The 27325-nt window shown below is 40.0% G+C and overlaps 1 protein-coding gene across 3 annotated transcripts in view; it reads right to left on the bottom strand.

The window, feature by feature from the left end:
- Nucleotides 1-16229: 16229 nt before the first annotated feature.
- Nucleotides 16230-27325, bottom strand: part of lmo3 (LIM domain only 3) — a 42266-nt gene continuing 31170 nt past the window's right edge. For all 3 annotated transcript variants that reach the window (XM_053508102.1, XM_053508101.1, XM_053508100.1), the window contains exons 3-4: nucleotides 26355-26480; nucleotides 16230-17602 (exon numbers count right to left, since the gene is read on the bottom strand). In XM_053508102.1, coding sequence (XP_053364077.1) covers nucleotides 17497-17602; nucleotides 26355-26480 — 232 coding nt within the window. In that variant the 3' untranslated portion in view covers nucleotides 16230-17496. The remainder of the gene's footprint in view (nucleotides 17603-26354; nucleotides 26481-27325) is intronic.

The following is a 27325-nucleotide window of genomic DNA, read 5'->3' as shown; positions in this document are numbered from 1 at the left end:
AAAGTTTATACTTTACTCAAAGTGGATACTAGCAGTTTATACAGTATGTGGTTTATGTCTCTCGATAAGGGACTGTAGAGCCCCCAAAATACACCGTATTCCTTATTTAGCGTTGATGTGGACATTTGTGGAGCTGTCACTACTGGAGCACTCTTTAGCTCCAGTACTAAATTGCACAAGTCCAACTCTGCACACCAAAAACCACCAGCACCAAAATAGTATGCTCCAACATACTACACTGTGTATACTGACATTTATTATGGATGTTCGTGTCAGGTTCATACAGTAGGTTCTGTATTCACATGTATCCAAAGCGAGTATCCAGGTCAAGAGGTAAGAGGTCACAGGAGTTCTTTGTCACACCCTTGACATTTCATAGTAAAACATGAGGTGTAGCACGTTGTTAGTAAATTGTATAAACTTGTAGATGGTTTGTATCAAAGTCATAAGTGATTACATTGTTATTGTAAGTACAGCGTGTGAACCAAAAACCACCGAGCAACTGAAAATGATCAAGAATTCCAATTCTGGTCATTTCATTGTGCTGTATTATAAAAGGTCAGGGATGTGCGGAAGTCCCCTAACTATTTAAAAGAAGCATTTTTTTAAAATAAAGTCATCCTTTTTGAAGGCATTATAGATTTATATAGGTGGCACGTCGACTTAGTAGTTAGCATTGTCAACTTGGATATCTAGGGTCCGGGTTTGATTCCCGCTTCGGGTCTGTGTGCATGGTGTTTGCATGTTCTCCTTGTGCTTTGTGGGTTTTCTCCGGGTACTCTGTTTTTTTCCCCACAATCCAAAAACATGCAGATTAGGCTAATTGGCATTCCCAAATTGCCCATAGTGTGTAAATGAGCCTGTAATGTTGACCGGAGATCCTACGACAGTCGTAAAATGGAAATAATTCCTAATTGGGCTACAGAGGTTCCTGGAAGAATGGCTAGATGGATGGATGGATGGATGGCTGAATATCTTTATATAGTTTCTTTAGAAGGACCCCAAACCAATTGCAAGGTTTTGTACAGGTTTATGTGCAATATATTCTACCGTGGTTTACATACAAGTCCACAGATGGTATTAAAACCAGCATGAAGATTTTGGCCTTTATTTGGCATAATAATTCTCAAAGCTTCCACTGCTTGTTACTCATGCTGACTACACAAAAGCACAATTTGGACACCAAACATGTCTTGACTGATCAAATACATTTAAGATAAGTGGATAATTTGTGTAAATTAGATTTTTTTCCCCCTCAGAATCTTTTCATTTGCATGTCACGTCCGAGTCTCCCATTTCATTAAAAAAAGCACGGACGAAGCCGTTGGACTGCTCCTTGGTGTAACTCATCTGGACAAGAATAATTAAGGAAAACACTATTTCATCAGAACCTCTGGCCAGATAACTCCTCCCAAATGTAATAACCCTCAACGTAACTCAGCTTTCTTTAAATCGAAGGCCCAAATTAGCTGATGGTCATAATTTGGCATTTAGATAACATTGACCGAATATAGTGAGGTAGGAAACAGGACAAAAAACAGCACTAATGACATTTCCTTTTATGAAAGGTCCATCAAAAAATGCATTGCGTTATCTGCGAATCCACTGACAGTGCCATTACGCTGAATTATATTTAGTGCTCAGATCAATTAATGAGTGGAAAAATGTCCACATGGGAAAGCAAGTTGATGCATTCTTCATTTTTCTCTGACGCTCCTCAAGAGAGTGTGCAAATTTCATGTTTTAATATTTTAGCGCTCCGACTTAGCTTTAGACTTCTCTCCAGGTAACACACTAGATCATCCTGACATTGCAAAGTACTAAAACCTTTGGAATAAAGTGTTTTTTATTCGGTTCTATTAACATAATTTATGCTTGTCAGGGAGCCCACCTAGGTAGAAGTCGGGTGGGGGGGCAACACCATATTTCATCCCTTCCTCTCAGTGTGTGTGTGTGTGTGTGTGAGAGAGAGAGAGAGAGAGAGAGAGAGAGACAGCGCATGAGAGAGAAAGTGTGCAAGAGAGAGAAACAGACAAGATAACAGCTGTCATGAGATGTGAAGTAGACATTCGACTTCATTACTCAACCCTGAAACATTGATGAGGGAGAGAATGGACTCAAATGAGAGCCAGCCATCACTATTTGGGTGCCTGGTAACAGTGAACAGCACTTGCTCTTCTGCTAGATACACATTCTTGTAATTCTTCAGCACTGCCGAGATTCTCTCATGCTCTTAATCACAGGCTTTTTAATTGGTGGTTTTCAGTAAAAGCCCATTTGACCATGAAGACGTCGCTAATGCAAAGCTACTGAGATTTCCACCACTGAAATAGCTCGGGATAATTTTAGGCCAGCTGTGAACCACCTGTCTCCAGACTACCGGACTAAGCGCCTAAAACTCTATCCATAGATAGACTACTATTTCGTAAACTCACAGCACACCAGAATTATTCACACCCTAGTACAAAAGCTGTGAGTTATACTGTACACTTAATAATTCAACTGTTCCTCTTAAACACCAAACACAAAAGAGACAGAAGGATGTGATGACCAGAGAAATTTTAACTTGGCAAAAAAACAAACAAAACAAATTATAAGGGCGGTACCGAAAGTAATGCAAAATTGAGATATTAATCATGGTGAAAATAGGATTATATAATCACAAAAATGTATTATTTAAAATACGTCATTTGTAATTTTTAAGAGAACTTTAAAAAAAAATCTAAAGTGCTGTCCCATCCCACTTTAACCGTTATTTACCTTGAAATATAATCATTACAATGAATTCATAGCTTATTATTTGTGCACTACCTCATTTCTTTTCTTCATATTTTGTTTTTAATGGTCTGGACTTTCTTGTATTTCTTGTATATACTCCTGAGGAATAGTTCTCCAGGCTTTCTAAAGGACTTTATGAGGACTCGCACAGAAATTATAATATTTTTTAAATTAAAAGTCATTAAATTAAATAAGAAATAAAGAGTAACTCTTCCTCCATGCAAAGATCACAAGTCATGCATTAGCACCAACATTGAACCCAAATCTCAAATCTTTTATGAAAATTCCCTTTGTTGCAGTTGATGCTCTCCAACTGCACTACAGATTGTTTACAGATTGACACGAGCAATGTGCACAGATGGACAAAGAAGATTAAAGAAGGGGAAACAGGCATTGGAGACAAACCATGTGGTGCGAGACTATCAACAGTGACAAAGGGGATTTTCAAAGAGAATTCGGGAATTGGGTTCAGCGATGGTGCGAATGCATGGCTTGTGATGGAGACTATGTTGAGTAGTGCCTTTGTATAGTGGAAGATTCACTCTACCAGCGTGTGCAAATTGAACAACCTGTGTCGGTTAATTAAAAAAAAAAAAAAAGAGTATGCCCACTTATACATAACTTTTTGTAAAGCCCTTTTGTCAAGCATAATGCAGACTATAAGAAACCCTCATTCATTCATTCATTCAAAAAAGCAGTCATTTATTTTTCAGGATGGATCCAGGGAATACTAGGTGTGAGCTGGGGAGACACTAAACCATTACAGACCACAACACACACACACTAAAGCTTTCTCACACTCATTTACACCTAGGAGTAATTTAGAGTTGCCAATCCATTTATTTTTCAGGGAGATCAGAAGAAATCCTCATGTAACTACAGTATATGAGCCATTTGGGTTGATTAAAAATGACCAAACTCTTTAGTGAAAGCTAAAAGTCTGATTTCCGAGACCCCTGCATTACTGACACGTCATTGCATCATCATTTATTTAATCTTAATCATCACCATCATTTTTTTCAATCTTGTTTTCAGTATTTTACATTAGTACAGAATATGTTCATAATTGCACTTGAACTTACCTTATTAGCGCTTGTAAGATTTCCAGAGAGAATACCATGTGGCACATGTGTGATTTAAGTGGCAATATTGTTCTATCGATTCAAGCAAATTAGTTTTTACACCATTTTATTCATGTCAACACACTGTGCAGGGGAAGCCTATACGCTGCTGCCGCTGCAACACCAACATCAACATGCTTCATGAGCCCACTGGGCCTGACTACATCGCACACGAGTCCTTGTCGTGTAGTAAAGGTCTAAAGATCCGTGTGATTTAGCCTTGTTCCCACTACAAGCTGATTGTGTGTGTACGTGTGTGTATGAACATTTGGACGCCTAGGTGTAAAAGTGGATGACTGTAGCTACATTGAGTTAAACATTTCATTAATTTAGTGATTTGATAAAAAAAAAAAAAAACGTACAATTTAAAAATCCTAAAAATAAGTTTTTACTCACATATTCAAATGAATAGAGACACAGATTAAAATATACACATTGCATTAAAAAAAGTGAATGAAAGTCACTGGACAAGCAGTTTTTTTTTTTTTTTTTTTACACACACACACACACACACACACACACACTGAGTGAACTGGAGCTGTTCAGTGCGGCTGTTTGGAGCTCCACTGTGTCCTGAAGGAAAATCAATAACCAAGAGGCAAGCTAATTAACTGCAAATCATTTAACCCTGTCTCAGCAGTACATGAAATGTGGCCATTATGAGTAGCAGAGTTAATAATAGATAAATCTGCCTGCTTTTATGAATGAAATAAAAATCTACCTCTGATAATATAAAGAGTATAGCAGACTGAGATTTCAATCATGGTGGAAATATGGGCTCTCTCCATCCTTACACTTCCTCACTGGTGGGACAGTTAGCAGAAGGGAGTTAGCCATAATCAGGAGGATAGGTATTCTGCTCAGGGTTAGCTCCATGATCGGAGTGCTGTTACATTTACATGTACAACTATATAATAGTATAACTATAATTATATTTTGAAATTGAACTATGTTTGATTTAAAAGACAATTTAAATGATTTAAAGTATTCCTTACAAAAAAATCCCACAAAGCGGGACTCACAAAGTGTTGTCCCGTCCTACTTTAACCGTACCTTTTCTTAAAATATAATCATTGTAATCATTTCAAACATTATTGTTTTTGCACTACTGTATAAATCAAATTCAAATTAATTCAAATTTTATTTGTCACATACACAGTCATACACAGTACGATATGCAGTGAAATGCTTAAACGACCACCTGTGAGCTTAATAAATATGGAATAAAATAAGAAATAAAATATAGACAATAACTTTAGCTAAGGAAAGAAAAATATATATAAGAAAAAATATAAGAAAACCTAGCTGTACAAATGCACAATATAAAGAAAACCTAGCTGTACACATATGGTGAAATAATCTGTGAAAGTCACCTCTCATTTATTCATATTTTGCTTCCAAAAGGTTCCAGACTTTTTCTTGCATTTTTTATGTAGTCTTGAGGAATAGTTCTCCAGGCTTCCTGAAGGACTTTATGGCTCTCATTTTCAGTCCTGTCCCTGTACCTGACCAGTTTCAGACGAATATGTTGTGTTTGTTAAACCACACAGTGACCTATGAATGACTTAAGGCATGATCCAGTGAGAAACAGGTGCAGATGATGACAGATGTTCAGGCCGGTGATTAGTAGACTGGTGATGCTGAATGCTGAGTGTTTGGAACAGACGAGAGAGGAAATGAGGGCGAAGCTGAGGTTGTTACAGTTGTAATTGAGTTTGCAGCCTGTTGCAATAAAACATTTGTCCCAATTTCCTAGATTTAATTTCAATTATTTAATTTAATAGGAAGAAATAAAGGGGTGGCTCAAGACTTGCACAGTAATGTATATCATTGCATGCTTGATGTATATCCTTTTGCATGAGTTGATCATTAAATGTTATGGGGAAAAAAAAACTCTTTAACTCCTTATGAAATATTTGGTTTGATTTAATATTTTTTCACAAGTATTTGCTTAACAGGAAGTTATAGCACCTGAATTTCATGGCATTCATGGGAGGAAAAAATGGAGTCTCTCATTCTCTATTTTTTTCAATAAAGAAAATTATATTAACTGACAAGGTCACACTGAATATGCAACTGGGTTACTCAAATTGTAGGTATGAAAATACAGACTTAAATAATGATATTTTTAATTAAACAAATCATTAGAACACCATTACTGTTCGTGGCATTAGCAGGGACATTAATTAGGCACGTTTTGTACAAAACTAAGTACAGAAAAATGTCAGCAAAAATAAGTTGTAAAAATTGATGCCAGGTATGAGGGGGTAAATGCATGGTTGCTTCAATTTTTCAAAGATTAAAAATATTAGAACATAAAATATAATTTTACACTGTTTTTATTTGATATGATAAGATTTAGATCATGGAATTACATCCATACATTTTATTATGTATTCAATGCATTCATTAATAAGTACAGCTATTAGAGTATAACCGCTGCCTGGATGCAAACTCTGACTCCAAATGGCCGTATTTTGATGCATTCTTGAAATAGCTGAAAAGATGAATCTGTAAAAACTTGAAACTTCACTTTGAGATTGGGGAAGGAGGGAGATGGAGACACAGTGCAGAACGTCCAAACAGAGATTTATTTGGTGTGTGTATACTGGGCTCTTCCTCACCCTGTGGCACTTGACAATCAATAATTGAACAGACCGAGGATAATAGCTTCCACACACACACACACACCAACATACAGTGTTTTTTTTTTTTCAAGCACACAGGAACATAGAAGAAATTCATTTCCTTGAATACCAAGCAGAACATCTCAGTGGCCTGCACATTAACTTGTGTCCGAACTGATTTGCATAGTCATGGCTTTAAACAAGTCACTTACACTCTTAAATTCCTTGCTTTTAAACATCCAGGACATCGTAGCCACCTAGGCCGTACTACGTCATGTTTTTATAAATGACCTCTGTAGCCTTTTTTCCCCTTTTAAATCCTCGCCACCGGCTTGGCTAATGGTTGCTTTAATGGTGACTTGGGTTTAGTCGAGTGCAATAGTATGCTCCGGCTCCAGCTGTGCAAATCGTGACACAAACAATTCCAGAATTTCTTCCCGGAGATCAATTGGGAGGTACTCAGAAAGGAGAGAGGCAGGTGATGATGACACGCTGTTAAGTGCACAGCTTGCGAAAGCCTCCCGGAGCTGCGAGAAAGCCTCCATTATTTTAGGGTAAAGAGGGGTGAAATGCAGAAAGGCACTTTTCAGCTGTGAGTTGGACTTAATGCAGTGCAAATGGGCTTGAGTGCGTTGTCACCTTTGGGCTTGATGCACTGACAGACACAGCATGCCTTTCTCCCTCCGTGCACCCTGTTCTCTTAGTGCTTATAATCGACAATGGCTGCAAGATTGAGTAACAACCCTCTCTCCATTGTTTGCAAAATCAAAAGTGTTGTGTAATTTTTTTTGAGCAGGAAACCAAATGTTCAAAAATCTATGTTTGCCGAAGAGAAATCTCTTAAGTATTAAAAAGTCAGCTGTTCTAATTAACTTAAATGTACATAACATTTTCTTGGTAATTTGCCATTCACAATCAATATGCATATTTCGGGTAAATCTCTTAAATCTTACAATCTTAAAAGGACTTTTAAGATTTTTTACCTGTCCCTGTCCTCAAAAACTACATTTTACCTTGAATTATATTTATTTATATATTTTTGAAATCCTCGTTTTTGCTTTGTTGTGTGAACTCATTTAACATCTCGCACTCAAAACATCCATTTCCATGAGGCATCCCTCATAGGGTATAAAAATGTACATTTTAGTTTACTACAACATTCACCCGACCCTGTTATGCGAACTCATTCACTGTCATGAAACATTCAGAGCGGGTTTAACAGCATGTTGCATCACGACCAGAATACAAGTAGGCTTGCTCATTTTTTAACCTGTATTTTCTGTCATATTGACTGACGAGGTCTCTGAAAGCACTGCCCTGTTTCCCAAAAAATAAATAAAATTAAAATAATTCGACTGTATTAAATGTCCTCGTGTCATTAGCATGGATGCTACTGTACTAAGTGCTAATTCTAGTCTAAAATGCTCATCTCTGTTTGTCATGTAAGAAAAAATAATTATCAGCAAGTAAATCTTGTAATAAAAAAAAATTAGATTGAAGGTTCTACAATGGTTAATGCTTTTTTTTTTTTTTTTTTAATTAAGTTACGTTATTTTTTTAAGTCCCATTTTTACAAGTTGGGGTAAAATGGCGCTCTGAATCACCCACATATTGCACGTTCAAGGCTGTGTGTTGAGCAAAACCATGTAAAAGTGTTCGAAATTATTGTTGCAAACTAGAATAGGAACTTGGCATGAAGGAAATGAGAAGAGAGTGAGAGAGAAAGAGAGGGAGAGAAAGAGAGGGAGAGAGCGTACTTATATTCCGTGTGCTTATTTCTTTACTTCTCACCAACCTTGGCAGCAAGTCCAGGGTACAGGGCAGGAGATTAATTTTTGACGATGCGATCGATCGAGGGAGAAATTTTTTTCACCTCCCTCCCATCTCCCTGACACAGACACATCTAATTTGCTGCTTATCTTATACTTATTGAGTTTTGAGCATTGTTAAATCATACCTTTCAGCTGTTTAATTTCACCTAGCGCCTCTGCCTGCAGCCCCCCAAGTGTACACAAACACTTTATATCTCCCCCGCCCTCAAAAACAGCCGAAGAGGGAACGAGAAAACGAGGCACCCAAGGGGTGATGAGAACCGTTCTCCTTCTAATACAACCCCCACCTCCCTTTCTAGCTCACTTTCATGGCTGAGGAGCCTCTTATGAAATGCTGATGTGGATTCCCCCTCCTCTCCTCTCCCTTCGTTTCCCTCTCTCTTTCTCTCCCTCAGGTCTTTCTTCTCCATCTCTTCCCCGTGGCAATAGATCAGATTTCCTCTGGGGAAATCATTACTTGGCATCATTACCATCTCCAACACTTTTATCTACTGGGCCTTGTTTCCACCTCATCACTTGATTAAGTTTGGGGAGGAGAGCCGTGGAGAAAGAGGGAAAGAGAGAGAGAGAGAGAGAGAGAGAGAAACTTAAATGCCAGCTGTAATAAATAGACCCTGAAGGACCTTTTTGATTGGGTGCCGTTTGGGTGCCAGGATACCAGTTATTTATTGTCCGGAATAACCTTTAGCCCTAAACGCACACAAACAGGCAGACGCGCGCGCGCACACGCGCACACGCAACATATTGTAGGTGAGGATAAGGCCCAGCAGATGTTCATCCTCTCTTTTAATTAGCAGGGGTAATAAATGTCGTGGCCTGCTGATTTGGTACATGCCATTTGTTCCAAACAGCTCTAATTAGCTCTCGCTGAGCCCAAATTTTAACTTCAAATATTTTGCGAGCAGGACATTAGTATCTTACGAAACATCATTTAGCATACATATAATATAAAGAGGAAGGATCTCATCATGTCATGGTACATGAATAAAGTTGTAAGAAAAGGAACAATTTGGGAGTCATAACTGCAACCTTCTTCCAATCTCCTTATACTGTATATTCCTCAGAATGTTTTATATTTGCACCGGTGATTCATTATCGGTTTATTCACAGTTATAAACGGAATGTGGACTGAGCAATGAGGAATGAGAAATCCTTTATATGAATGCATTTGTAACACATTGTGTAGCATTCAGTGCATTATATATTTTATACCAGAGCAACGTTGGATTCTCACATCAAAGGGCTTCCATGTAACAGCAGCTCTGACTGTAGTTCCAGCTATAGCTTCATGATTTTCATATTAATGCACTCGTTTTAATGAGGTAAAGCAAGTGCATGAATAGTTTCTAGAATAACAGATTGTTCACAGAAACCTGTGTGATATTACTAATAATCTACTAATATTAATATTATAATTTTGAATATGATGAGTTTTCTCTTTAAGCAGATGCTTATTTAACATTTTGAACATTTTGAAGTTTTCTAGTATGTTTTTTGTTCCTCCATAACATACCGTAGCAAAGCTTTCGGGTATTTGTTTTCAGTATTTTTATGTTATACATATAATACAGAAAATGTGTGTGGCAAAGGAGCTACCTCTGAGGTTTATGCAATATGAAAATCACATGAAAATCTTGCTTCCCTAAAAATTTAAAATTTCTAACTTCAGTCGTTTTGGAGAGATAAGAAATAACCATTTTTGAGCGTTTTACTGTCTTGCTTCAAACAATATTAATTTAAAAAGCAAATAATACATATCACTTTATGAGTATTGATACTAAAAATTTGTCTAAGCTCCTAGAAGCACATGAACGGTAAGAAAAATGTTGCTTAAATTAAAGAATTCCATGCAACATTGTTGTAGTGTCTGTAACCAGGTCAAATTCAAAATGCAATATCTTAACTATTTAGCATTTTAGAATAATACACTTTTTCAGGTTTTTGTATTTTTATGTGAAATCTACATTGGCCAAGTTTCATCTGAATGACAGTTAAGATCTGTCTTAAGTTACGGACACTACATAAAGGGGGAAAATATTTTTGAGTAAATGTGTGGCTTTTTATCTGGTAACAATTTAAATGTGCATGCATATTTAGAAAACACTGAGCATGGATCAGGAGATAAGTAGCATTAAGTATTATGACAGATGGTGTTATATGATTTTATCTGTAAATTTACGTTTTCACCTAGGTGAGACACCTTTTAGTACCAACACCATGTTTTGTCTGTGAGCCTTTGCACAGTTACAGATTCACTATATACCATATTCTAATAGCTTTATGGTCTAAAGCTGTGTACTAACATTTTGCAGTCATATGCCCATTTTCTATAAAGTGTTATGCATGCAAACAGAACAAATTATGAGCAATTATATACAAGTGTATGACATGCATTGTAAGGTATATACAGTATAACACATTTTAAACGAGTTTACGATGCATTATGAACACGCTGTTCATAGAACGCTTGCATAATCAATAAGTCAAAGTGCTGATTTATTCACGCTGCCTGAGAACGTCTCCATAATTTATTCATATGAAAAACCTTTTATTGTTTAATATTAGACTCCTCTTATACAAGCACCTAAGAAACACTCACTCATTTTTTCAGCACTTGCTTGGAGGTTAAGCAAGACATGCGCAAAGACAAAGACACACACACACACACATACACAAACAAGCACGCACATACACACATAATCCATCCCACATATCTGACCTGCAGCTGTTTGTATCCACAATGCACAGCATGTGTGTGGGCGAGCTTTCCCAAGGAGTCGCGGGTCACAAGTCGAGGCGGAAAATGAATATCTTTCTTCACCTTTACTAATGTAAACATAGCTAACTGACAAAGAAAGTAGAAAACAAACAGGAAACCCAGAACAGACAGCAACTTCCTTCATAGTTATTGAGTAGGAATGCTGGCTTTAAGAAGTTTTTTTTCGCTGGGATGCGATGAGGCCTGCTGTGATGCGTGTGAAGTGCAATGGCAGGTGGTAATTGCGCCGATCTTTGTTTCGGAAAAGGATACCGCTGACTGGCAGGATCTATCGGCTCTGGGTCTCCTGAGTGGCCATTAGGAGCTCTTATGATTATGCTCAGCACTCGGTTTGAAAGAATTTCAGCTAACGCACCAACGGCAGGCACATCCAAGCCCACGAGCGAAAGGTGAGGGTCAGAGAGGGGTCAGGGCTTTTTGATGTTTGGATCATGCTCGGCAAGTCTACTCAACTTTGTGATGGAGAAACTGTTGGTTTGTTCCTACAGATGCTCAGGCACAAACATAACCTTCAGCTGTTGTTGTATACATAAGAATCCCCCCCCCACCCCAATCCTCCCACCCTACCCCAGCAAATAAGACCATAAAAGCCAGGAGTCCAATTATCCACCTGACATAAAGCTCTTATCCGCTGGAGGATACAGCCTGACATACTGCTACAGCTTCGAGCTCACTCTCAAGGCCATAGGTAGACAATAGGCGGTGGTATGTGCTAATACCGAGCAGATACACACACTGCCCATCTCGTTCATCACCACTTTTCAGCGTTTGTGACTGAGATAACGAGCCCATCATCTTCCAATAGCCCTCTGAGGACAGTGCCGGTTTCTGAGCTGAGTGAGGGCGAGAAGTAACTTTGTGTTCGTCTTCGCAAAAAAAAAAAAAAAAAAAAAAAACACAGGAAATTGCCTTGTATCTCGTCTTTGAAGGATTCTGTGAAGGTTACAGTTGGCAGTAATGTGGTTTCCGCAGCCCTGCTGAATACAATCATCTCTCCAATTCAAGATTAGACTAAATGGAAATGGTGTGCAATAAACAAACATGCCTGCTCTAAGGAATGATGGGTTTCTAGCTGTGAAAGTGGCAATAAGTGTGTTCACCAAGGCACCTAAAAACAGCCACGTACTACTGGGGAGATGAGTTGCAAGAGTAGACTAATTAAAACAGCTGTGCAGTTCCGCAAAGCCGAATCCAGAAAATATATAAGATGAAGATGTCGGGTGTTATTTCGCAGGTGCGTTTTGTTTCTGTGTGTGTGTGAGAGAGAGAATGTGAATATGTAACCACTGATACAGCATGAGTACTTCTTAGTGGCCTGTGCCTGGTGCATCTGGTATAGGTTAGTGTGCCACATCAAAGGGAAAACTTCAGAGAAGCGTATGGCCTCTGAATCTCGCACATCCCATCTCCCTGAGTCATTTGCCCCGTGCTATGCTATCCGGAGCACATTCCTGATAATGGCAGGCAGCCTTTGTAGATCATTCGGCGCAGATAACACATTGTACATTCTTTAAATGACACATCAGTAGACGTAGGCTTATGGAAGAAATTGCTAGTGGCATTTGAGTGCGTTCTAGGTGAAATAACTCTCCTTTTTCCTGACTTCCAGTTTATCGTACGAGCCACTTATGTCAATCTGCAGAGTTAACACTGATTTGAAATTTTTTTCATATATATATATATATATATATATATATATATGGATGGAGACATCGTGCACGTGCATGTGTGAGGTCAGGTGCATGAGTGTCACGACAATCATCTCGATCGATTTGATCGCTGCCAAATTACTGAAAGGCTTTGGTCTCATGCCATGTGCTGGGTTTATCCGAGTTTAAGATGATAATTCCTTGAGCTAAAAAAAAAAAAAAAAAAAGCCAGATTTGATCTCATCTGTCAAGCATAAAAAAGGCAGACTCTGAACGTAGGCAGCACTCCTTGATTCAGAAAGATTTACATTTCTGCTCTACTTCTAAGGATTGGCACGATCTCAAAGAAACCGCATTCGGAATATCATTCACTCACGATCATTAGCTGTTTTAAGCATGTTTATTGCCAATCAGTGATCCCTGAATCCACGATAACGCTCACCACCGCACCACTGTTACTGGGGGCTCACAAATGGATCTTCTTTTCCCACACAAATCTGACCCAAAATACCCAATTCTATTATCGCTGCAATAAAGAGATAATGACCCAACAGTGGGAATACATTTGCCAGGGCACCATCTCTACAAAAGGGGCTGAAGGATAAGGAGTCATTAAAGCAGCGTTATCTGGTCCAGATAGCATTGGCATGTCTATGTAGATCATTATTTTCACCCCTGGAGCCGTTTGCCAAACGAGGAGAGTCGGGCTATCGGATGCGCGGCCTGATGCACACACTCTGGGGTCAGAGACAGCATGGGGATGAGGCCGCTAACGATACATGGCCTGGAAGTTAATGCACTTTCTAAATGTTCCTAATGATTTTCTGGAAGAAACTTACATGATTTTTTTTCTCCCACCCCCCCTCAACATCTTTCTCTGTGCTTCATCGACTATTTGTTGCTGTGGGGGGATGAGTCGTGTTTTTTTCTTCTTTTTTTTTTCCATCTTTAATCTTTCTTTTCTATTTTTATCTTGCTGATCTTTAACAAATGCCCAGGCGAGTAGCAAAAGGTCTGATACAATAACAACAGCATGGTTAAATAAGACGCCGTACACGCCGCCTCTCCGCCTGTACTCGGTGCATTGGCTGTTCATCAGTGCAAGTCTCTGAGAGAATAAAAAGAAGTGATGAAACATGTCTTTGTTCACAGAGATGGAAAAGTTATAAGGTGAGACGTTTGGAAGGCAGGCGAGGAATGCACCAGGGAGCACTGGAACTTTCTTACCAAATACAGTAATAGCAGCTTTATGTCTCATAACCTTGGATGATTCAAAGAAACCGTGCAACTGTGGAGTTAGAAAGGCTGAGATCGACATGATGTAAGAAAATTAGGAAGTGACAACACGAAACACCAAAGTTTGGATTATTGCAGTCGCTTCTGCAGGCAACACTTATTGCACGGAATCATGAATTGTACCACGGCTACTGTTCATAAGGCGACATGACATTGTTCCAATAAGTGTACGTTAACATGCAGATTATTTGTTTTTGCTCATTTTTTAATGTGACAATAGCAATTACATATAGATCTTAACCTTAATGGTAAATGTTTCTTTTTCCAGCTTTTTGATTTGTACGAATATATATATATATATGACATCATGACAATAAGGACGCAAACATACTGTAGGTTCAATTTAACTCTATTTTCATGAATGAGTTTGAATATTATATTTGCTCCGTATTATGTGCCTCAGAATACAATCAGTAGTCAAGATGTTCCGATGCAAGTCAGGGAGGAAAGTGCTTTAACAAAAAATCTGCCTCGTTCATCCCTATTCAATTCAATTCCCGCTTCAAAATTCTGATTAGGGTGGAGTGGATATCATGAGCACTAGGTTCAAAGCAGAATACACCCCGGATGGTACTCTGTCTTTCACAAGGCTCAATACAGACACTTCTCATCACCTTGGGGAAATGCATTGTGGCCAATGTACATATTTTTCATATTTTCATATTTTTTTTTAGACTGAAACAGGACAGAAACCCAAAAAGTTACCATCATGCAGACATGGGGTGAACACATTAAACACTGCACAGCGAGTAACCAAAACTCGAACTGTCGAACCAAGAGCTATGAGGCGGCAATGCCACCTGCTGTGCCACCATGTCACCCTCACAGTTTCTTTTACAACTGATAAAAACACATTTTTCTTTATTCCAAAACAAGGTTTATATCAGGTGAGCATGATCTGTTTTTACAAATGTTCTCAAATGTTGAGTAGAGTTCAAGCTCTGGGAAATTGTGGCAACCAACTTTATGTACTGTATATGCTGAATATAATACAGACGACCTGCAAAGGAAATGTTGCTGTTGTTTCTTATCAAGCTTATAAGATTATTATGATTATTATTATTATATACAGTTAAATTACCACCAGTTTAATCACAGCCTACATAAATGAGCGTCTTAACTCTATCCCAAAAACGTGCAGTTTAACAGTGTATAATTTGACAATATATTTGCTCATTATGTTGTACATTTCCAAAGTATTTTTCTCTCCCACAAGTTCTTCAAGGCTTAGCGTAGCTTCAGACCAATCTCTCTTTCTCGCGCTCTCTCCATTGAGAGATTTAACAGCTTGAGTCTAATCAAAGACACTTTCTCCCTCTGTGTTTCAAGCTAAAGCAATTCAATTAGTTTAATTGGTCTCCTTATTATGGGCTATAATGAGATGAGTGTGCGCCTATTGTCAAACTTTACAGGCTACTTTAAACTGCCTCCCTAATTAGAGAAAGGACTTTAATCTCACTGTTTTACTTGTACAGTAAGCCGGATTGTCGAGCATGGCTCTGGCTTCACTTATAAGCCAAACTACAACAGGCTTTAAATGGTTCCAGTGTTGGTCTCGGTCATGACCTGCAGAGCTTTCTGTAAGTATGGCATGAACTCGGCTGATAGCTGTTACAATGCATAAAAGCCCCAACATTTCAACAGAAGGTGATTATCTATACTCCTCTACTCAGCTGATCCTCCTAAATGCACTCTGGCGCTGACAGATTCTCTTATACTCCCGGCTTTTCAGTAGAGGCAGAAAAGAGGGTGGCAATTTTTGAGTTGTGATGACAACAAAATGGCTGACAAAAATGATTGCACTTACTATCAATCATGGAGCAGAGAGCATAGCATGGTCTGGTGGCTAGGCTAATAGAGTGGTGAGTGGAGAGGGCTTCGATGGATTCTTTGCATCAACACTTGTGCCCTTCAGTGAGGCACGTAGCCTAAATTGCTTCAGTAAACACTCGTAAGGTGGAAATGAATGGAGTAAATGGGCGAAATCAGTGCTCGCTTTACAAGGATTAGATTAGAGTGTTGAGAATGTGGGAAGAAATTACACCTGGCACGCAATGTTAACACAATAAAACTGTATTACATTTGTGCTTAAAATGATTACAATACAGTATGTACATGTGTCCTAAAAATAAACATCTCATGCTGAGTGTCACTTAAAAGAAAAATTATTTATTAGCAAGCCAAAAGGAATACTTTTAATTTTTTTTTATATTTACAACCACCATATACAAATCAGTGTGTCTTTTCTTGAGGCTTTGCCCACATGTTCATAAAGTAACTGAAGTATCAGTTGGATGCTGTTTAAACGTGGTACAGTAGCGTTAACATGCACATCGACAAACTTGTCAAAGCCAGTAAATCGGAGGTTACACACCTCTGGTTTATGTGACCTGACTATGTGACTCCAATTGTTTGTCAATGTGCGGTAATGAAGCCAGACTTGATGTCTGGACGAAAGGCTCAGCAAACTGAACAGTGATCCAAGTCAAGTATAAACATGTCAAGGACAAAGCCTCAGTATGATGCTCAACAACAACAAAAGAAAAAAACCCCAAAGGTTTTCAAATAAATACATTATATAAAAGAAGTAAATCAGACACCATACACCCCCCCCCCCCCCCCACATAACAAACTGACTTGTGTGCCATATCCCTACAGTGTCCATACATTGATCTCTGGAGGCTGTTTTTTACATACAAAGCAAGCAGAACATGAATAATCGTAGTAATAAAGTTGCGTCAGTGTAGCGATTCCAGCAGATCTGCTGAACCAATAGGAAAGAGGCAAGAAAAAAGCGCTGAGTTGTGCTCAGCTGGACACGGCTTTTTCTCATAAATGAAAAGAGAAGCAAAGTAATAGAAATAAGGAAATCCCCTCAACCTGAGATCTTATATTGACATGGCTCCCTCGCTCCCAGCTGACAGGACTACATTTATACTTTTTCATCACTCAATGATTGTTTTCCCTTTTTCCATTATGGTCCTTAGCCTGAGAGTGAAATGGGGGTCAGTGGAGAGGGGTCTAAAAGTATGCTTGCATTATTATTATTATTTTTTTGTTGTTGCAGGGTTTGATTTATGTTTAGGTGTGCGAGTTGTCAGACCTTGGGGTGGATTGTCTCCATGAGGCCGTGGGTCTTAGGGTTAGGGGAGAAGAAGGGTCATTTTAAAAGAGCCACAGCAATATCCAAGACCAGTGCCACTTTGCTCAGGGGAATCTGAGAAACCCCCCTCCCCACTCACAACAAGTCTCTATGGCTATTCTGTACAGCAGTGCCCCATAGTGGGCGTTTCTTATGTACATTATCAAGGATAAGGACTGGAGAGGATGGTAGTGCTTTTGGTATTTGACTGCATGTCCCCTTTCAGGTCCTCTCCTAGCTCTCTCCCCACAAGCAAAAGTGTCACGTAGAGGTCAGCGGACCTGCGGGGCATAGCCTTCCTTCATCAGCCCCTCTTCGTAGTCTGTCTGGCACAGGATCATGTTGTTCTTTAGGAAGAATTTGTCCCCCACGCAAAACCTAAAAAAATGAGAAGAGAAAGAGAGAAGAAAGACAAAGAGAAACGAGTTTATTCAATGTGAGATAGTCGTAGGTGGATTCCATTTGGCATCCTAACGCATTCTCTGAGTTATTTGTCTGGGGAAACCCTTAAATCTTGTGAGAAGAAAGTTACAACCTAGGGTTCCCTCGTACACAAAGGATTCCAAGGAGAATCAATTAATATAGAGGAACCTTTAAAGGATCAGCTGTGTGCTTGTCCACTTGGCAAAGTGTTCTTACTCGTACTAATGCTAATTCCTTGTTTCAAGCCACTAATTTCAGCAAACTAATTATGAACACTAGATTATAGAGGTAGCTCAAAAGTGCTGTGTTGCAACTTACTAACTAACTAAGAAACCTATAAGGAAGCATTTTTGTATTGACACTGGTTGGTAAAATATGTTCTCAAAGCTTGAAGTGCAGGATGTAAAAGCTTTCACAGTTGTTATTACTTTGTCAGAAAACAGAGGTTCTTGACAGGCTCCTTGGCTGCTCATGTAAAGCATAGTAACAGTGTACAAGTATGTTTTCCTGGATTATGTCTGGGAGTCCTAGGAGGGAGGATGTGGCATGGAGGGAGCTAGGGGTGCTGGTCATGAAGGAAAAGGTTAACCCTGGAAAGTGGAACAAGTGCTAGGTGTGGCGTTACTCAAAGCAATATAACACACTGGTCTTAATAGTATACTGTATTAGTGCTGGGTATTGTTGCTAAAGCATTTGACTCGACAGACAAATAGCTTGTAAAGCTCATAACAGTAAAGTTAATAAACTCCTCAAACTGAAACCCAATGGTACCGCTCTCAAACACAAAAAAAGGACTTATATCCTGGCTCTGGGACTGAGATGAGGGAATTTGAGGCAATGAACACTAACCTGACCCCTAACTCTGAAGTGCATAAAAGGGCCCAACCTGAGGGAAGGTGCTGTGTTTACAGTGTGTATCTCTGGAGTGTATCGGTAGTGTGTAGCCGCTTCTCCACCTGCAACATGAATAAATCACAGCCTGGCCTGCACTCACTCTGCCCAATGGGCCACTGTCTCACTTGACCTTTTAGAGAGGAGATTATGTTAGCGAGGAGAGAGAAAGTGTGTGAGAAGGGTAATGATATGTGATACATAGGGAGGCAGAAAAACAGAAATGGAGAGAGTGAAGAGGAAGAGAAATACAGTGGGAAAGATAAAAAAAAGGCGAGAGAAAGAGAGAGACAGAGAAAGAGAGAGAGAGAGAGTTCCTCTGTGTGCCGGGTTGTCCTAAGGGCTGCTTATCTTGCTCACAGCGAGTTCGACAAGGTCAGACTACAAGTGCGCAATTCTGTTTACCAGTGTGCTTCCCCTCCTTCTTCCTCGCAGTATGTGTGTGTACCTGAAACTCCCCCATCACCATTTTAGCTAGAAGATTAAAAGACTAGTTCACTTCTCAGCTTGAGGCTGGAACAGGAGCGCAAACAAACTCAGCAGGCTTCAATCCCCCTGCGAGCCCATTTGCCTCCAATCAAGAGCTCTTAAACGTGCTCTGCTGACCACACTGCATTGTTTTAGGGAATAAAAAGATCAATTGAACAGAGATACGTTAACCTTTCCATCTATCTAGCAACCTAACAAGCAGCTGAGACAGCCCTGCATAAACCGCTTCTAATCGCAAACTCTTTCCCCGTGAAAGTTTGTAAAAGATTGTATTAGTCACAGGTGACAGTGTCAGCCGGCAGCCGCAGCCATTAGGCAGGATCAAGTATCAACAAGTAATATCCATTAATCGTGCTTGTTGACATGGTGATTAACACAAAGCAGAGGTGTGCTTAATGTAATGGTGTCGTTGGCGCCAATAAAAACGTCCTGTTTAAATGACACATTCTTCCCAGGAATCCATTAGTGTCCATCTTGTTTGACACCCGGGACCCTCTCCTCCTCCTTCTCCTCCTCCTCCTCCTCGTACCTCCATCCCTCTCTATCTCGTTTCTCGTGCTAACAGGAACCTTCTGTGTTTATTTAAAGCCTGTGTTTTCTGCTGCCTTTTTGTCCCGTCACCGCCCTGTTTCACAGCTCCAAATTGTTTCTGCTTGGTGAAATGTCAACAGTGCTGGTGACATCTGAGCGCCAATTATGACGAGGATATTGCAGGCAGCCCATCAGAGGTAGCAGTAATAAATGCCCTTGTGCTGCCCTCCATCTTGCAGTTCTTGCAGTCATTACAGATCTCCACATGTTCCAACCGCCAGCATTAAAACCTCAGCTTTGTGTGTGAAGCCCCCAATAACACTTTCTCACCCGCTTCAACTGCTGTCTCGGTACCTTTACTTTTTGGACATGTATGAATTTAGGCTGACAGCAGCTCTATTTCCTATGTTTACTTCCTTTTCCCTTCTTGGTATGTTTCTTCCATTTACTCTTTTAATGTACTTTGTTTGTTCCTTAGAGTGAGTGTTATTTTTTTTTAAACTTCCTTCATTTACTCTTAGTTTAAACTTGTTTTTCTTTTTTTTTCCTTGTTTAATTCCTTCATCTTCCTACATTTACAAATTTCATTTATTTCCTCCTACCTATTTAATTTACTTCTTTCTTGTGTTTTTTCCTTCCTTACTTCTTGGTTTATCTTTTTTCAATTCATTTTCTGTTTCTACCCCAATTTTTGTTTCCTCCTTTCTAATTTGCTAATTTTTATAACTTTTTTCTTTCTATTTATTTATTTTTTAAATTTTATTTAGTTTCGTTCCCCTTCTCATGTCGTTTTGTTTGTTTCTCCTTCTCCACTTTACTTCCTTCCTTCCTTTCAACCCCCGCCCCCCCCCATTTTCCTTCTACTTGCCCCCCTCAGGTCTGACAGTTGTGATGAATATGTCTATTGAGACCCATCTAGCTGAAGAAAAGATTCCAAGGCAGCACCTAATGATGTATGACTACTACTGCGATTTGCCTCGGAGGTCCATGTTAACTATAGTAGTAACATCTCCAGGACAAAATAACAGGCAGCTGCTAAATGAGGGATAGAGAGAAGAGGGGAGAACATGAAGCAGCTGGAAAGAACAGAAATCAGAAAAGAGCGGAATAAAATTGAAGCAACTCCTTTATGCAAGTTCTTTGTTTCCTAGAAGTAACATTTGATATGATGTGATAGTAGTTAACCAGCACACAGACTGTAGAAGTTCAGTCCCCATAGCAGCGTACAGCCCAATTTGGCTTTGGAAAGCTCCCTGGCTCACTGTGACCCATGACGGTGACCACCTACAGCCTTGTACCTGTGACCTGAGTGCCTGTAGCAGTCCCTAGAGGGCTTCTGGGCAGCAGTGGCCAGCCTCATCAGCACAAGCCAAGCCGTCTATAGCGGCCTGATGAGGCCAGAGTGGACGACAGACTCATCGATTAACTGTTCCCCTAGCTCTAATCTGTGTCTAATGGGTCGCTCGAGTCACTCAAAATCTCAAACACGCACACACTCGCGCGCACACACTGACAGGTCAGTGCCCATTAACTAAGCTGAAATATCTACAGAGTTTGTCGGGTTGTAAAACTCTGGTGTAACCCTTAAAAACCAGACTAGGCTTCTGCTAGAGCTTGGTATTGTGATATATCCTGAAATACAGTGACCGGGAATGATTATCTCCTTGCTTGAATGGATTCACGTAAATCATATCTGAAACATGTTATTCTGTGCAACCAATTCACATTTTGTCCATCTCACAGCAGAGGAATAAATTCAGATACAAACAAAAGCTTAGCTTTATATTTCTTTCTAAAATGTCTCTCTAAATGGCTTCCTGGGCCTGGAATGCAGTGCAGTTCAGTGCGATGAAATCGGGATAATCGCTGGCAGTATGTAACATTTTCTCCTCTCAGCTGTGCTTTTGTGTGGGCTGCGGTGACTAATAAAGCTGCTAAAAGGAGATGATGGTTGTGTAAATGTGTGCGCATGGGGGACGGGGTGGGAGGGGGAGTGGGGGGGACTGAAGTGTGTGTACAAGTCTGATTGTATCCTTTTAACCACAGAATGGCAATGCTGGGCCACGGTTGACCCTTTAGATGGAGAATAATTACGTGCTGTGAACCCTGCTAACCTCAAACAGCCGTCTACGTGCATCACAAGCTCACCGTTAGACCAATGTAGCCATTTTGTTAGATAGATTAGATGTCTTTATGAAAGGCCAAGGCGTTTTGTTATGTTGGGTTTGAAGCAGTGTAATGAAAAAGCAGAGGTTCCAGATGGAGATGGGCGTTATGCAGAGTTAGTTAAATAAGCAAAACATATAGAAATGCAAAGCTTTCTATTTTTCAGTTATTTTTACCAGCTTAATTATTTTTTTTTAAATTTCATGTATAATATTAAGTGTAACTTGGCACATCCTTCTCAATACATACCCGAGTCTCCAAAAGGAAACATGGCCGATTATGTTCTTAGATGCCAAACAGGGTTTATCTCCTGCTAAACTGGGCTTTTAGGGGGTGTTCTAGTTGGCGGTTGTTATTTATTTTTCTATTTAAAAAAAAGTCAGTTCATTTTCACGCTTGTGATTTCCCCATTTTGGTTCTTTTGTACTTTGAACTAAATGTGGAAAGCAGGCCCAGAGTGCAGAGCACTGGAAGCTCCTGATAAGCAAATCAGCATTCAAACCCAATTCAGCACAAGTGCCAATTGAAAGCGATGGGAGTGTGTCCACCTCAAATCCTCTCTCTCTCTCTTTTTTTAATATCTATTGCCATCGCAGGCAGTTGACAGAGTCTGTATGGCCTTACTGATGTTTATCCAGGAACATCAGCGTGCTGGTAAGCTGATACAAGGTTGCAGACCTGACAGAACTGTAATGGAGAGGCTTGCCATTTATCCTTCTGTTTTCCATTCAGAGAAGTGCGTGAAGTTTTGTGAGGTGCTTTTCATGAAAAACGATGAACAACAAAGCCGCGTAGGCGTGTCAGATGACATGTCTATGTATGTCTGTAGAGATAATACCTTGTCAAGTTGCTGACAAATGAATCGGCGTACAGGCAAATGAGGTGGATTTATATATCACACTGTTGATGCTCCATTCTCCGGTGGTTTCGGCTCACAAAGAAAGAAGGTCTCGCCAATATGCGATGAACTGACAGCTAAATCTGCAAATCTGGAACTCTCAGCATTGAAAGGATGTGTGTTTGAAGCTCTGCTTGTGTTTCTCCGCAGGTGCATTGTCACCTTGCGTTTAATTATAAGTCATGATTTTTACATCAGTACTTTCGGAATTCTGGAGTCCAACAGACTTCAGCCATTTCACAAATACGAACGTATCTGAAGTAGCATGTGACACCAAGACCCTCCTTTAAAAATTCTTATAAATACCCAAGTCTCCAAGTGTCAAGACACTGCAGGAAAAAAGTCTAGCCTCTGGGTGAGAAACAGCAGCAATTAGTGCGGACACCGCGCCATAAATCTTGTTGTGAGGGCGGGTGAAATTGTGATGGGCAGGCGTGGCAGCGCAGAGAGGCCTCAGCAGTGAGTGTGCATTCCTGACGTCGATTTAATTAAACACTTGATTGGCTGCCCTAATGTAAAAAGAAAGATTTGCCTGGTTCTAAATGGGTTTTAATGCCGGGAAGGCCAGTGGACCAGGCTAGGCTCTCGCTGATGAAGATTAGCTGACTCCTTGCATTAGGAGAGTGTGTCTCGTGCAGACAAGTGAAGTGGCAAGACAATAACCCGGTGCTAATTGTGCGTAACCAGAACCTGCAATCTGCCCATCTGATGTGCACTGCACTTAGGGTGTGTGTGTGAGAGTGTGTGTGTGTGGGTGGGGGGAAGAGAGAGAGAGAGAGAGAGAGAGAGAGAAGCAGAGGTATCCACTCCACCGAGTCTTGAAGTATGAAGAAGATTGATGCTTTCAGTTGTCTATGGTAACCAGTAAAGTTGGACTGACATCAAGAAATGATCATTAAATAAATAAATATATAAAAAAGGAAAGTGTGCTGGTGCAGTACTGCTTATGCCCTAAAACACCAGCAGGGAAACTACTGGAGGTTTAAAATTTTGTAAGGAATAATCACGGTTACCTATCTATTTTTCTTTATTATATAACAAAATATATCGTCTACACTCACAGGCCACTTCATTAGGTACACCTGTTTGACTGCTTGTTACTACAAATTTCTAATCAGCCAATCACATGCAAGCCACTCGATGTAGGCATGGTTAAGTTCAAAATGAGCATCAGAATGGGCAAGAAAGCTGATTTTATGTGACTTTGAACGTGGCATGAATGTAAGTGCCAGACGGGCTAGTGTGAGTATTTCCTGAAACTGCTGATCTACTGGGATTTTCACACACAACCATCTCTAGGGTTTACCAGAGAATAGTCTGATAGAGAGAAAATATCCAGCGAGAGGCAGTTCTCCAGGTAAAAATGGCTTGTTGATGCCAGAGGTCAGAGGAGAATGGCCAGACTGGGTCGAACTGATACAACGGCAAGAGTGACTGAAATAACATCTACTGTGCAACCGAGGCATGTCTAAGAGCATCACTGAGCGCACAACACGTTGAAACTTAAAGCAAGGTAGACTCTTAGCTGGCACTCCTGTCGAAAACTGAGGCTAGGATTCGTGTGGCCTCACCAAAATCAGACAATAGGAGAATGAAAAAAGTTGTCCAGTCAGATTAGTCTTGATTTCTGCTGTGACATTCATATGGTTGGTAGGGTCAGAATTTTGCCTAAACATGATGAAAGCATGGATCCATCCTGCCTTGTAACGGTTCAGGCTGGTGCTGGTGGGGAAATGGTGTGGGGGAGATATTCTTGGCACACTTTGAGCCCTGTAGTGCCTTAACTAAGGCAAAAGTGGACAAAGCCATTACTAACAATGTGTACCTATAGAAGTGAGCGTATATATTACTGATATATTTGGGTTAAGAACTATTTCTTATGTTTTTGTCAGTAAAAAGGTGTTAAAAATGAAATGTAATGTTTCTCCTATGTGTCTCGTGTTTTTTTTTCCTACTGCATTTATTGTGATTTGTGTGTTGAGGAACAGTGATCACATAGACGCGGACCCAAAGTGCATAAACCTTTATGAGTTGTCATTCTGAACCAAAGAAAGAAACAACGTTTAAACGACAGTCATGCTAATGTTGAGCCAACTTTAGAGATGCACATTTGTTTGCAAATTGGATATCCTTCATCTTGGATGACACCCTGATCATTTTTAGATATCCAAAATGCTCCCACACTGCCGAGTTAAAGTGTTGTTTTTAGTGAGAAAAAAGTTGTGGTGTCGCATCCCTCTGTCATTGTTTACACCATGTCTGCTCTCTGTAGGTGTCTGACTAGCTGAACTAAGCAAGCAGCACTCCTCACGTTCACAAGACACACGAGTGAGAGGGAATTTTAGAGCGAGTTACGCTACAGAATGTGACAGAAGATCCTAATGGTTGCGTAGTTCATAAACGCAATGTTTTTAATACATTTTTCATGACTAAAATAACATTCCCACTTAAGTTCTGCGCTAACAGGGCTTCGTGGTTGGCCTTGTCCCTCCAGTAAGGTACTGCTTTTATGTTTTGTATTTTCTCCTTCCTTTGTTTATTTTATATTTTGTAACCATTTTATCTTGGTCAGAGACATGTGTCACAGTCATACCAAAAAAATTCATCATTTATTGATTTTTTTTAAAATACATTTTTTATTTACATATGTGAGAATTTGAGGTGCTGTTCCTCTATAATCCTACAGGTGGCACACTCTAAACTATTTACATGCTGGCAGGCAGAACAGCGCCTAGAGAGGTAGGAGTGAATTATTTGAAGTGTTTAGAATGATTTTAAAAAATCACATTGAATTGGGATATTTTATAAAAATGTGTTAGTAACAGAAACACAACACACCTGGGCATCATGATAATATAGTATCCGCCCTTCCACATAGGTCCGTCCCTAATACTAAGCCACATACTGTTATGTTTTTGGGACATGGGAGTAAATTAGAGCACTGAACGAAACCCCAACAGACACACAGAGATCATAAACTTTTTTTTCTTCTCAGAACTTTAAAAAAATTCTACTCTTAAATTATGCTCGGCTGTCACACATATTGAAACAGCAGTTTTGAAGAGTGTGTGTGTGTGTTGTTCCGAATTTACTGTCAATATATCACCGACCTCTTAATTGTGGATGAGAGCGGAACATTAGCGGCTGATCAATTGCCAGAAGAAAAAAAAAAAAGAACATTTTCATGATGCTTTTTGGAAGCCGTAAGTAATTTGGGAAAGCAAGAGGTTGCAAAGAGCCTTCAAATATCGGCAAACACATTTATGCAAGGCATGGGTAGTTTAGATACTTAACAGTTGATTAGTGGATTAGTGAGCTGTGACTAAGTGAAAGAGAAACTAATTGATGGTACATTCAAAGATATTGGGATATTTGAGTATGGGTGGAACATTTATTGCTAATACAGTTCTATTGCACTGACGTTTTTGTTCAATTGTTACGATTTAAATTGTTACAGTTCTGCTGGATGCCTTTCCATTGGACTCATTAGGGCAGTTGGATTGTGCCGTATTGGTGTGATCTGTGTTTAAATCCTCACTAATGATCAGGATGTAAAAATATAACTGATAAACGTCATCTATATCTAAGTGAGTCTTTACTCCTTGCAGCTTTTCCTGAACACGTGCTTCGGCACTTCAGGGTTTGATGAAAAATATCAGCAAACACGGTGCACCAGATCAAAGCTTGTGAGGATGGGTAGAGACAGACAGGCCGCAGATAGTCCGCGCTCACCTCTGGTTACAGAGTTGGCAGGCAAAGCAGTCCAGGTGATAGACATTCTCCTTGGCTCGCATGACCATCTCGAAGGCTGGGATGAGCTTGCTGCAGGCTGCACAGTTCCCCGTCACGCCAAACAACCTGCCAAAACACAGGAAGAATCGAGTATTTTGAAAGACCATCACTAGATAACCAAGGCTCAATAACACAATGCAATAGATTGCAGAGGGTTGCTTCTTTGGTTTGCCTCTTCTCCCCACAGCTCCTCATTACGTTTCAGTGTGATGGGTTAAACAATCATAATAATAATGGCTTCGAAGGTGCCCTAAAGGCAAAAGCGACAGTTCAAGTGCACTGGAAATATCATGGCAATGACTAGTGCTGCTGACACGGACTCGACAAGGTTAGCACCACAGAGGCCGAGCAGGGACTTGGCCCAGGGAAAATCTTATTATTTGAGAGGGTGTCCTCAGAACAGAGAAAGAGAGAGACAGAGAGAGAGAGAGACAGAGAGAGGATTCATTAGAGATTCATAGCTGGGACTGTGCTGCAACCTAGTCGGAGTAAAAAGGGGAAAGAAAAAGAGAAAGAGAGAGAGAGAGAGAGCGATCTGATAACAAAATCATATAACAAAATAACCTATTAGGCAGGCTTCTCCAGGCACTTTTAGCCATCGTTGTTAAAATGATAAAACTGCATGCCACTCTCAAAGCCTGTAAGAGATCGCAATCTGATAAATGATCTCCAGGTCTGCGATATGCAGGGTTGTTTATTAACCTTCGGGGGAAAAAAGCATGTTCTCCACAGGCAAAGAACACAGCAGATTAGACTGCACTCTTATGAATACCTACAGAATTAAGGGATACCCTCAACACACCATGGGACCAAAGAGGACATGGTCTGTAGACGTCAGGCCGGTTAAGGTAGAGCAGACGGAGGCTTCAGCTGTTAGTTCAGTGGTGAAATGATTAAAACAAGTAGTCTCT

This window comes from Clarias gariepinus, chromosome 12, assembly GCF_024256425.1.
Source record: "Clarias gariepinus isolate MV-2021 ecotype Netherlands chromosome 12, CGAR_prim_01v2, whole genome shotgun sequence".
NCBI classification, from domain to species: domain Eukaryota; kingdom Metazoa; phylum Chordata; class Actinopteri; order Siluriformes; family Clariidae; genus Clarias; species Clarias gariepinus.
The sequence above is the reverse complement of the archived record's forward strand: the minus strand, read 5'-3'. Positions and strand labels throughout refer to the sequence as shown.